The 13,451-nt window shown below is 43.8% G+C and overlaps 1 protein-coding gene across 1 annotated transcript in view; it reads right to left on the bottom strand.

Moving 5' to 3' along the window:
• EFNB2 (ephrin B2) overlaps positions 1-13,451 on the bottom strand; it is a 43,784-nt gene that overhangs the window by 20,273 nt on the left and 10,060 nt on the right. Inside the window, exon 2 of the mRNA XM_070048582.2 lies at positions 996-1,279. Within this exon, the coding sequence (XP_069904683.1) occupies positions 996-1,279 (284 nt within the window). The remainder of the gene's footprint in view (positions 1-995; positions 1,280-13,451) is intronic.

Here is a 13,451-nt window from a genome sequence, read left to right as displayed (position 1 = left end):
AAAGCGGACTGAAAAAGCCAGATTTGCAATCTGATCACTTAGAGGTAGAGGAGCCAGGCCAGCAGACAGCAGTTCCCTAATGAGCTGAAGTCTATGGAAATAAATGGAGAACTCAGGTATGAGTAAAACTGGAAACCAAAGAAATTAAGAAGCCGCTTTCACTGCTTGGATGATGCCAACAGCTCTCTCAGTCTCCCAGCCTTCACTGACACGGCCCAGGGCCCTGGGGATGATCCTAGCGTGGCACCAACATGTGATTACCACTAGCAGGCATCTATGCTGGGCCTGAGTACCACTGGCCTTCACTGCCCTAAGAGTTAGCTTTAAATACTACCCAATGGCTATAGATCATCCGGTCCTGAAACAATGTACCAAATTATTACATGGCTTGGTGGAGGGGAATTCATGGAACAAACCCAAGTTTTATCTTCTTCTGACTCTGGTTTTAACTGATCGCATACAGTGGTGCTTTGCCTGGAACCCCCATCCCTCCAACCCATGGGCTCCATCTTCTCTGGATTGGTAGGTAACTTTACGAGGCCAACGCACCATTACCATCTTACTCACTGTTGAACCCTGCCACTGAAGCACAGCTCTGACATAGAATCCACACTCGGTGGGTGGAAGGATGGATGGATGGATGGATGGACGGATGGACGGACGGATGGAGAGAAAAGGCATTGCTCAAGATTCACCTGTCAAAATCTCACCAATGGTCCTTAAAAATGGTTTTGTTGGCAGAGATGCTAAGCATATTCATACAATCCATTAATTTCAATACTATAAGAATTCTTAAGAGTTTTTTTCCCCCTTTGGGTATTTATATTTAATTAACTGTTAGTACAGGGTCCCTAAATCAATCAAGATTTCTTTGAACAACAAAAAAAATGGGCAATTTTTCAGCACAGATTCTTTCCACAATAATTTAAAATAAACAAAAAACATACAAACCTATTTAGCTTTAATGTCTATAAAATAAACAGATTGATACTTACATATAATGTAGTAATCCTTGTTCTTCTGAAATTCCAGACCCCAGAGGTTAGGGCTGAACTCCTGGAACTTGATGGTGAACTTTACATCTTGATCTGGTTTGGCACAGTTGAGGAGAGGGGTGTTTTCCTTCTTAATAGTGCATCTGTCTGCTTGGTCTTTATCAACCATATAAACTTTATAATATTCATACTGGCCAACAGCTTTAGAGTCCACTTTGGGGCATATAATATCCAATTTGTCTCCTATCTGTGGATATAGTACCAGTCCTTGTCCAGGTAGAAATCTAAAAGCATAAAAAGAAAATGCCATTGAGTTGATAAAAATTCACGGTGCCAATGATAGTCACAAATCAGTCAAACAGCACCAACATTCCCAACCACAACTGTTCAAGTCCACGCTTTTATTTACCAAAAGTCTCTTGGTTCAGGAATGTATTCAGGAATTAGGCTTTTAAGAAAGAAAGAAGCTGCTCTCCTCCCTCCAGGCAATAGGATCAGGCAACCTGCTGACATTTCTTTTCCGCCCCCTCGCTTGTAATATTTCAGTACTCCTTTGTGTAACTTTACAATGACTTTTCCTCCATGGTGAGTCAGACCTTCCCACCTGTTTGTTATTTTTTAACCATTGGCAGCTTTAGTTTATTGGGCATGCCACAGAGAGATCTTGTCAATTCCAGGGAACAGGGGATGCACTAATAATATGTTGTTGTCCTGTTAGTTTCCATTTGCTGTGGATGTTAATTAACAGACAAGTTTCATCAAGAATGTTTCGAATTACTTATCATAATTAGTCAGTCACTGATCAAACAATGGGTTTTTTATTACGATGAACAAAAGAAATATCTTACAAACCCATAAAGGATAACCAGAAATAATTAGTTGTAATATTGATTCAGCTGCAAACGAAGAGTCCTCTACTTGCAGGGACAACAGCTACTGTCCTTGCTCTACAAGTCTTCCTCTTCCCCCTCCCTTGAGATGTATTTGCTCCAATTAATTCTTAGAAGCAAATCTGTGGAACTGAAGACTACTGATACAATATCCCCGTACAGCTTACAACCCAAAGCTCCCCTTCTCCTTTTCTTCCTTGCTGGCCATGCTGCTGGAAGATCTATCTTAATGGGGAGTTTCTCTGAGAAACTGAAACAAGAGCTTCCTAATGAACATCCTTCCAGGAGTGCTAACACTAACGACACACTCAGAAACCCCAGCTCCTCCGTAAGCAGCCAAGCCTGCAGCCTCATTAAAATATTAAAGCCCTAGAACAAAGCACCCTCTCTGAATACTTCCAACCCAAGGCTTTATTTCACCAGGGAAGCCCACCAGCCGTGAGGACTGCAGGCTCCTAATTCACTCAGTGAGAGAAAGACAGGGGGACGGGCACCCCCATTTTCGAATCCATACTGAGGTAAGAGCTTATGGCTTATGCTAATGAATGGGATTAATTTTCTGAAAAGTGCACGAGTGGTTATGAAGCAGCACAAAGCATAACAGAAATTATATCATAGATTCATGCTGAAAGCCAATATTCCCTGTGGCTCTGCCACTCTCTGGGGACTGTTATCCAACAACTCCACAGAAAGGGTGTCTCTCCCCCCACCCTTTTTCAAGCAAGATACAACATTCATTCACAAAGAAGTGGTGAACAGGGGGAATCATCTAGCATAAAATCTTTCTTTGAAGCAGAACTCAAAGTGTGTATTTTAAAATAATGACAAACTTGAAACATTCATGTGTGTCCTGTTGAATTCTCTAGAACTTCCGACAAGCGCCAGTCATGGCTTATTCAATGGCAGCTTCTCTGTGACCTTTCTGGCCACAGTTTTCTGGAGAGAGATTCCCAAAGTTCACCTCCAGAGGATCTGAATGTCTTCACCAAGGCATCTGCTCAACCTCCTAAACGTCAAACCTTCTTCTCTGTGGGCAACTGTCAACTCACTGTGTAGAACATGCGGTACCACAACGTCTGGACAAGGCTCTTGGACTTCTGTGACTGCGCCTTCCCCACCCACAGTGACCCTGATAAGTCCCTGGGGTTGAACACCAGCGGTGAGATGTGAGATGCATGGCACGAACTAACTGCCTGGAGCATCAAGCCACTCAACTTCCTGACACTTCCATTTTCTCGTGTCTTATTCCTTGGCCTTTTTAGGAAATCGGTGCATAGACGATCCAGGGGCCAATTCCTGCCCAAACATTTTCCATCCTGTGTCTGCTTTCCAAGCTGGCACAGAGCAACGTGGTAGCACCCATATTGCAAAAAGCGCTCCTAAATTACACCACAAGGCTGGGGCCCGGATGTCTGCACCTCCCTCATCTGTTGGCTCTTTTGGCAAGGCAGCTTTTACTGTCCATCGACCTCCTTGGGGGCTTCCCAGGCTTCAGAGTTCAGGATCCTGACCAAGCCAGATGTACCCATTTCCTTGCTCATCCATTGGGCTCTCCGGAGAAGATGCATCCTAGCCTTTCCCAAGCTGTGTGCTTTCTCTTTGGGGCTTACACCCTCCACAGCACCCACTATGCCTACAAAGCAGCTAACAGAGCTTGCTCTTCATGTAAAATGCTTCCAAGATCCTATTTCCTTCATAAAGACATTTAAAAGCTTTTAATTTGTTTGAGAGACAGATAGAAAGGGAGGGAAAAAGAGAGACAGAGATAGCTCTCCCGTCACTGGTTCACTTTCTAAATGCCTGCAGTATCCACAGCTGCTTCTATCCAAAGTCTGCTTCTTTATAAAAATCAATACAAATGGATCCAATCCAATCAATACAAATGGGTGATTTACAGGTTTACTTTATACATATGTGTGTGTGTGTATAGTTAGCACACAAGTCACTTTAACTGACGAGATCACTGTTTCCCTGTGGACAGAATGTGGCTGAGCCCAGAGCCACAGTCTCTCGTCCAGGCCAACAGTGCATGCAGCCTTCACTACACTGACCGCCAGCAATTTGCAACGTATCTCCCTGAGGGCAGAGGGGTTTCCTGTGTGTCTGAGTCAAACCTAAATGCCCAAGGGGCTGACACATGTTAGATGCTCAATAAATAATGTGTTTGTTGGGGAGGGGGGACCTACGAATGAAGCTACCATTTGCAAATATAAGTCACATTAAGGGTCACCAGCTCCGTGCAGATCACAGGCGTGACAGGAATTCTGAGTACTCAGGGTTGGAGGCCAGGGTGTGCTGGGAGCAGAGATGAGGTTTCCAGAGGACACCACCCAGCTTCTGCAGACCAAGGAGCTAAGCGGAGGGAGTGTCTGCCTCCTTTGTTTTTAAAGATTTACTTATTTAATTGAAAAGCACAGTTACAGAGAGAAAGAGGGAGGGAGGGACAGGAAAGATTGATCTTCCATCTGCAGGTGCACTCCCCAGATGGTTGCAATGGCCAAGGAAGGGCCAGGCTAAAGCCAGGAGTTTCATCAGGGTCTCCCACGTGCATGGTAGGGGCCCAAGAACTTGGGCCAACACCTGCTGCTTTTCCCAGGTCATTAGCAGGGAGATGGGTCAAAAGTGGAGCAGCCAGGACTCGAACCAATGTGCATTTGGAATGCTGGTGTTACAGACCATGACTTTACCCTCCATACCACAACGCTGGCCCCTGACTCTTTCATTTTTAAAGAACTTGGTATCAACAGCCTTCTACAATCTTGCCCTGCTTAAAATGCAAGGCAATTAACCACTTGCAGAACCACTAATCACAACACGGCTGCTCTTGAGCAGTCACTGGCTAAGCCCTGATCAAAGCACCTTCCATCACGTTATCTTCATTTAAGCATAACACACACACCTCACAAGCAAAACAAAGCTACACTGGGGCCCGATGTCAACGACAGGAAAAGCCCCCTTCCCTGCACACCTTCAGTTCTCACTGCATCACATTAAAGTATAAACCTGGCTTTGTGCAACACGTGTTTCTCTAAATCAAGCTTAACAAAGATACGGCATGAAGTGAAGGAAAATCAAGAGAAAGCCAATACACAGGCAGGCTGGTGAGAGCCACAGGGAAGCCAGCTGCTTCTGACATGGTCGTCTGAGACCACAGCCCATGGCAGGGCCACCTGGTATCCACGCCTTGCCCCAGGAGGCCAAGAACCCAAAAGATGGGGAGGAAACAGGCCAACTACACTTTAAGCTGTGTTTTACAAGGAGAGCTACAGATGGACTCCACACAGTTTATGCAAATAGAAGGTGGTATATGAAAAGTCAGTAATACCATTTTTTAAACGAAACACAATGAGTCCTATATGTTATAAACAAGTCAGTAAACAGAGTTCTGTTTTTGAAACAGAGTAGATACTTATATTACTACTTTGAGATTGCTTAGAGACTGTAAGTCAGACAGCATAGCATATACATGTCCTGAATATTTTGTAATACTCAATACAGTTACCCTATGTTGACTCTGAAAGTGTTTTAAAAGCACAATAATGATGATAACCGGCTCCTGATGGATGTCAAACATAGATTTCTGGGTGTTGAAGTGATGTTCATCTTGCAACCCAAGAGAGCACAGGACCAGCCTCTGTGCTTACAACCCACATCACACCTGGGAGGTGTTCTTGGTAAACCTCACGCCAACAAAACACAGAAGTGTTCTTTGGTGAAATCTGCTGGTCTGTAACCCAAAATGAAAAGCAAAGACAACAAGGCTTCAGGTCCTAGAGAGGAGGGAGAACATAGCCAGCCAGCCATGTTGCTCTCCGGATGGGCTCTTCCAGGTCAGAGCCAACACACTCCGCAGTCTTCTGGGAGGGGGAAGCTGTTCAGCACCCATGACTGCCTCCCCGGCAACGGTGCCTATCCCTGGGAGCCTGGGAAGATGTTATGGGGGGAGAGGGCCACACTGAATAGAAACCGGCAACTCCTGTGGTTTTTCCCAATTAATCATTCTCAAGCAAGACAATAGATGTCATGACTTTGAATCAGATATGCAGACAATAGAATGTGGAAAAAACCAGGCACTCTGCAGCAGGGTGGCCAAAGCTAACATGCCTGCAGTGAAATGATTTGATATTATGATCTATTTTTTACTCTTGGACTACCTATCAAATTTTGTCCATGACTCCAATACTTTCATGTGGAACACTGTGTATAATTCAAATAATCTAAATGAGACATTAGGATTTAGTAATCTAAATTAAATCTCTAATAAATTCGACATTTCGACTTCACAATCCTAACTGTAAAAACCTTTACAGTTATTATGCAAGAAAACATTCTTAATGTTAATAGACTAGAACACAGCAGAGTTAGTGAAGAATTTAGCAAGAAATTCTCATCCCCACTGGGAGTTCGGGGGCCACATGTCAAAACTGCATTATTCTGCCAGCCAGTAGGGTGCTACCACTGCTCACCCGTGCCTGGGAATCAGACGGGGACCGTGGCTGCTGTATCTGTTTCTAAACTTTGCCCAGCATAATAGTGAGACTGGTGGGCAGCCAATACTGGATATGTTTTGTGGTAACTGTTTAGTGACCCCCCCAAAGTGCACCCTCCTCTCTCGCCAACAGATGCTGCCCTTTCGTGGCTCCTCTTTCCTGCTTTGCCCACTCCTGTATGCTCCTGACCAACCACACGTGCCCCGGGACACACCCTCCACGACTTCAAGCAGGTTCCTTCAGCTTGGCCAGAACAGGTAGGTTAACGTAGAACACCCAAACCCCAGACCACCACTCCCTGCTGCAGTCTGCAAAATCCATGGTGAAAGGAAGTGACCTGCTGCTTTTCCCAAGGGAAGCAACGGGGGTGGACGGGGACACAACCAAGAATGCGCCCAAGTCGCCACACAAACACGGGCAAGTGAAAGTGTCAGTAATCGAATGCAAACGGCAAGCTGATACAGACAGATCAGAACGAAAAGATACAGACCACTGTCTGTATCAACACCCAGTGTCTGTGTCCAAACAAAGACCAGGGTCAGGCAAAGCCCCTCCAGACAGACCCGACGAAGGCGCGTCTCGGAAATGCTGTGTAAGCGCTTCTGTTGACAAAGTGTCAGGTCATGCAGAGCCACTGCTACCCAATACTGCGCATACAAAACCTGCAGGAGTGAAATATTTACTACTGCTGCATCAGTTGTGCAGGTATCCTGTGCCTGAGACACAGGGCCAGGTACTCACGGACGAGCACAAGGTGAATTCTGCCATTTGCGCTGGTGCATGGGACATGAAACTGGGGTGGGGTAGGGAGCTGAGTGGGAGACCTGTGCAGGAAGTCTCTCTCTCTCTCTCTCTGCAGCAAACTGCCAAGCAAAGGAAGCATTGAGTGAATACACATTACTTTTCCACAGAGAATTAATTTGCTTTTGCCTTTCATTTCAGAATTAATCCTCAGAGCACAGTCATGCGACGCATAATGACGTTTCAGTTCATGATGGACTGCACATTGGACAGTGGTCTCATAAGGTCTGATCACATCACTCAGTGACATTGTAGGCAGCTCTGTCTGTGTGCATCCACTCTGATGGTCGCACAATCATGAAATCACTGACGCATCTCCCAGAATGTGTCCCTGTTGCTGAGTGATGCATGACTGTACACAATAACTAAGTAGATGGCTAATCTCAATTGAAAACAGACACATGTAAAAAAAACACACGGTGGTATGTCACCCTGCTCGTGTTACTGACAGCAGCAACAGGCCTGTATAGCTTGCTCTCCAACTGCAACTGCCCTGGGCTACTAGACGGAGGTCTAGGAGAATTTTTTTTTTTTTACCTTTCTTTCAAAATTCTCTGCAATAAGCATTCGAAGCTTGTGAGCAGACTGGAATTTTTTTTTTTAAGTGTATAGCTTTAGAAAAAACTGTACCATTTTCTTGAAGTAGCTCTCATAAATCAGACTTTAAAAAGAAGCATTTAGGGGCTGGTGCTGTGGCACAGTGGGTTAATCCTCTGCCTGCAGTGCCACCATCCCATATGGGTGCTGGTTCGAGTCCTGGCTGCTCCACTTCTGATCCAGCTCTCTGCTGTAGCCTGGGAAAGCAGTAGAAGATGGCCCAAGTGCTTGGGCCCCTGCACCTGCATGGGAGACCTGGAAGAAGCTCCTGGCTTTGATCAGCTCAGCTCTAGTTGTTGTGATCATTTGGGTAGTGAACCAGCAGATGGAAAACCTCTGTCTCTCCCTCTGGCTCTACCTCTCTCTGTAACTCTGTCTTTCAAATAAATAAAAATAAACTTTTTTTTTCTTTACAAAAAAAGCATTTAAAGTAGTTCAGGACTGTAGACTTTTTAACTTTTTGATGCAATTCCTTAGGAAACAAATGAAATCAGCACAGTCCGACTTCTGCGTACCCCAAAAGCTTTAGTGACACGCAAGTTATTTACTCAAATAATAAAAAATATGGGATAAATGTGTTTATGTTTCATCACTTAACTACACATATCTGGGAGCTAATATTTCAAGGAACCTCATTTAAGCTTTGCAGCAGACTCTCCCTAGCAGTTAGCAAACCAAGTCATGTGAGAATTCCCAAGCCAGTATTCTGTGTTAAGAGCAATTTGAGTTTATAACGTATTGGGAAACATGTACTTTTTCTAGAAAATGCTTATTCTTATTTTAATTAAACACCCCCAGGCAGAGGGAGGAAGAGAAGTCAGTGAGAGCTGGATACTCCGAGATTCTGCACGAGGACAAGCACTCTGAAAAAAGCAGTCTTGTTGTGGTCTTTCCGACCACCACCAGAGCGCTGGCCTGGATAAGCCCAACCCCTGACCCCTAGCTCCACTGTGCCCTTCTGACCTTGCCCATCTACATGGAGCCAGAACAGCATTAACACAGAAACCAAGGTTCCTTCCTGCAGTGTTCTGTGCACTTGGGAATACAAATACTCCCAAAGATTGACTTTGCATCATGTGAATTTGATGGCACATGTCATAAACAGGCAGGATAGTCAGTGCTACATTACTACCTTTTAAGGACGGGCTGCTGCTACAGCTTAGTAAGGTATTCTTGAAATGCCCCAAACAGAAGAGTTTTGTTTTAGAATAAATAAATAAGAGTAGGACCCATGAAAGACAGGAGCAATAGCTACCATAAGAAATAATGGGTAAATTTATTTTCCTTTTTTTGTGGATAGCACTTTACTGCCCCCTTTTGCACTTTAACATCAGAACAAGTTTCTACACAGGACTTACTCTGAAACCAGAGAAATCCTGGGGTGTAGCAAGAGGGTGTCAGGTTCATAGAGAATTAGGTTACCAGACACCACTGCTTAGAGTAACAAGTAATTACCATAAAACTTGCAGCAAGTGCACTACCATCTTCTCTGTGGCTTTAGCTGCCCCAGGAAATAAGGCAGTAATTGGAGGCTGACATGGACATTCCCTGCTTTAATTTGAATATATAGGTGTGTTGGAACAATTGCCTGTTTTCACAGGTGCCCCCTTTTCCACACTTTTTCTAAAACAAATATCATCAGCAACATGAACCCCATTTATTCAAGGACAAGCAGAGGAGCCTAAAAGCCAGGCACACAATTGGGGCCCATTATAGTGTTCTAAGTCCAAAAGCCAGGGAGTGGGGGTGTGGGTTTCAAACTTCACACCAATGACAAGCAAAATCTTTTCAAGAAGAAGAAAGATGAGAAGCACAGAAATTCAAAGGCCTGGTGAGCCCATGGGTGCACAAACCAGTTTAGCAACTCTTTAAGGTGAGGCCATTGTGTCTCTTCATCTACGCATGCACACATGTGGGGGAAAATGCAATTAACCTAAAGTTTAAAGTAAGTTTTATTTATCAAATTCTAATCTGCAATGACAGAGCTCCAGGACCCAATTCTTGGCCCAATGACCTCAACTTGCATTGACAGAGTCTGTGTGTGAGGTTGTGTACACTTTCATTTGAACTTAATCCGTTTTCCTCTGTCACTCTACAATTACCAGTCAAAATAATATTAAATTTCACAGCCTACAGTGCTGCACAACTGAATGAAAACTGACTCCTTTTGATGTTTATCTTGTTTTTTATTTGTGATATAATGCTCAAAACACTGGTAGTGGCTAAAGTAAATTTTATTTTAAAACACTAAGATAATATCTCGTAGTTTACACATTTTTTTCCAGGAAAATAACACAAGTATTTACTTCATTTTTATCCATGATATGATTTTTGCTGTCATAAAAACCTTCCATTCACACAAGGGCATGCCCGTAACAAGCTGAGGATGAAAACATACCTTCTACTCACACGTTAATTATCTACAAGTCAGATTTCAGTGATGCAGGTATCAGTTTCCTGTTCTTTTTGCAGGTTAACAGAGACTAGTTAAATCTCTGTTGTGAAGCTAAGAACAATTATCAACAACCTATCACAAAATAAAAAACCTTCATTTGTATAGCACTGATCACAGTTCCTCATCGCCCCCACCCCCAACAAAAGCCCTCTTCAGCAATGTTGAAGCTGAGCAAGGGGGAATTTGGGGGCTTGAAGAGCAAGGCTGGGGCATGCAGTGGGAAAGTGAAGACAGGGAGTGACCTCACGAAGCTAAACTCTGTCCTGCTGGTTTGGTGATCAGGCCGGCTCCAGTCTGGAAATGAGGGTTTCATAACCCCGGAGACGAGAGACACTGACGGCTTCTTTCCCAACAGTAATCTGTCTGCACCTGTATAGTCTTGTTCCAAACCATGCTTTCTGCAAGAGTCTATAAAGGAAGGTGGCACCCATGTTATTTATAGGTGAGGCACCAGAGAGAAAAATGGCTTTCCTAGAGAAGGGAGCTCACAGGCCACTGCTAGCTGCTTTTCTGTTGTTTTAGACACAAGCATGTGTGCATTTAGGCGAGTGGGGAAAATCAGAGATGAAAGGCAGATGTAAATCACCTGGGGAATGCTGAGGCATTTTAAACACCTGAAAAAATGCAAAGACGCGCTCCTTTAGTGGACAGCAGCATCACAACCCAGAGTCAGAGGGCGTGCAGCTTGCAGATCAACTCTCCCTGGGCCCTTCATTCCCACCAACACTCTTGTGTTTTCCAATCTTAAAGAATTTTACCCATTCAGAACAACAGTTCACTCACGTTTCATGAAAAGGAGCCGCTCCCCTCTGATGGGGAAAGAACGCTGAGAGCTTGCAGGCAGTAGACTCCACGCCTGCTCTCCCGCTGCTGACCTCTGCTCCCTGGGCCCCCGACTCTCTCTGAAGACTGGGTGCTCACTAGCTGTTTGTGTAATGAAAGAATGAATAAACTGGCAAGTAAAGTATGAGAAGAGATAAAATCTCAGTTCTTGATGTAAGAAGGCCTCTCTCCCTGCCAGGTAAGCATTGTAAGGCAACACAGGTTAGGAGGCTGGGTGCAGTTGCTTCCCCAATGGCTGCCCCCTGGACACTTCCTCCTTGCTGGGCTCAGAGAAGGGTCAGCGCCAGGTCTAACATAGGCGAATGACAGAAGACATACTCCTGCACATCTCATGGCTTTGCCACAGACCGGGAACTAGGCGAAGAAACCGGAGAGAGACAGAGACAAAGTAGGCTACAAAACAGCTTTCTTACGGTTTTCTTATGGTACCCAACACTCCAACACTAGGCATCTTATAAAAATGTGAACCACATTCCAGTGTAGCCTTGTGGGCAATATGTCTATTTCCTGCTCCGTCACCACACAGAGCCTGGAATTACTTTGACCAGAGCCCTGAAATACCCGGTAGTTAAATGCTCCGAGTTATTCCAGCAGTGGTACAGCTGAACTAGAGAAGAAGTAGGAGGACGCACTGGGCCCCTGTGTTCTCAGAGGAATGACGAGGTGGCAGCTGCAGACTCTGGCCCGAATGTTCTACAGGTGAGCAGCTGATGAGTGTGGTGAAAATGCGAAGAGGTGCCACTCAGTCCAAAGAACCCCAGGCCCACCAGTACTCAGGGCCGGGCTTCCTTAAACAAACTGCTCCAAACTTGCAGGACATCAAAAGCCAGATGGGCTGCACTGAATGAATCTACAGGCAAGGAGCCAGAATCCCAGTTTGCTGTAGAAATAGGCCTGGACTTGATTTGAGTCTTCTCAGTTCTGACAAGCTGGAAGCTGGCACAGACCCCAAAATCCAAAATAAAATGGCATTTAATTGTGACTAGACTCTGAAAAAGATGTCATACTCTCTCCTTAGCTCGACATACTCAGCATCTAACCAAATGCAAGTCTCCTCAAAAATCTGACCTATTTTTCTCCCAGCAAGAAACAATCAAATATTTAAATTCTTAAAAGGAAAATATTAACAGTCAAAGGAATAATACAACAAATCTGTAAATATTACATGCTGTAATAACTGTCTGTCTTCTAAATGGGCAGATCATTATTCTGCTTCCATTGGATATAACCTTGTTATTTCAAAGATTCAAAGATCCACTTAGAATTTCATGCCCATTGTAAAAAAGGGACTATAAATCAACATGGCAAAGAGAAGAATTATACCCAAACCTTTCTCTTCATCCACCTTGTACACAGTAGTGATTTGAGCAAGCACATGCTTAATTTAGTTATATCATAACTTCATTACTCAACTGCATAGAAAGGAGAAGTATGGAATTAAGAAGAGGGATCCGGCACCAAAATGTCTGGGTTCAAATCCACTCATTAGCTACATAGGGTTAAGTTCATTAATCAGTTTGTCCTCAATCTCTTCCGTGGTATCACGGGATAGATAAAAGGACCTTATGGTTACCATGAAACTTCAAGGAGCATTTGTCAAGCAGTTAGAATGGCAGCTGGAACCTAGTGAATGTCATATGCAATGGCTGTTAGATTGAATGATGTCCACTAGGTAAGCAGGTTTCTAAACAAGAAATATCATGTAATATTAATGCAAAAACTCCCTACAAGTGGAATTCATGTATTCCTTCTACTGCACCCTTTATGAGAATACTCAAAATGGACTCTAAGACTCTTAGTGTATAGTTAAATAACTGAATGGGTACATACAGGAGAGACTGTCTGACTTTGTAGTACACAGGAAATAAAAAGGCACTTAAATAGTGAATATTTGGCACAATAAAAAAAAAAGGCCTTGAAACAGTGAATATTAATTCGGCAGATAAACGACATAAAACATAACATCAGAGTTGAAAAAGTGAAAGTGTCATGTTAACGTCTTTATTAACAGGGTATTTTCATTTTTTTTCCTTTGGACATGGAAGGCAAATTGAACCAAAGCCAGGTACGCAGTAGATACTCAGTTAATTTTTATTAATAATATCTGACATTTATTAGTTCATTGTGTCAAACACAGAGCTAAATTCTTTAAATACATGTAATCAATAGCACAATTCTATGGCTATTTTATTCAGTATTGTTTATTACCATCCCTATTTTAGAGATGGAACAATGGAGACAGAGGTAATACCACCACAAAGGTGCACAGCCAACAAAAGGCCAACCTGGGACTGGATTCCCACAAGCAAATTCCGAAGCATGTGCTCCCGATTAAACTAGAGTAGCTCTTGCCCCACTGTCTTTGCTAAATTGAATTACT

Source organism: Oryctolagus cuniculus, chromosome 9 (assembly GCF_051225735.1).
Source record: "Oryctolagus cuniculus isolate XC-2025 breed Fujian yellow rabbit chromosome 9, ASM5122573v1, whole genome shotgun sequence".
Lineage (NCBI taxonomy): Eukaryota > Metazoa > Chordata > Mammalia > Lagomorpha > Leporidae > Oryctolagus > Oryctolagus cuniculus.
The sequence above is the reverse complement of the archived record's forward strand: the minus strand, read 5'-3'. Positions and strand labels throughout refer to the sequence as shown.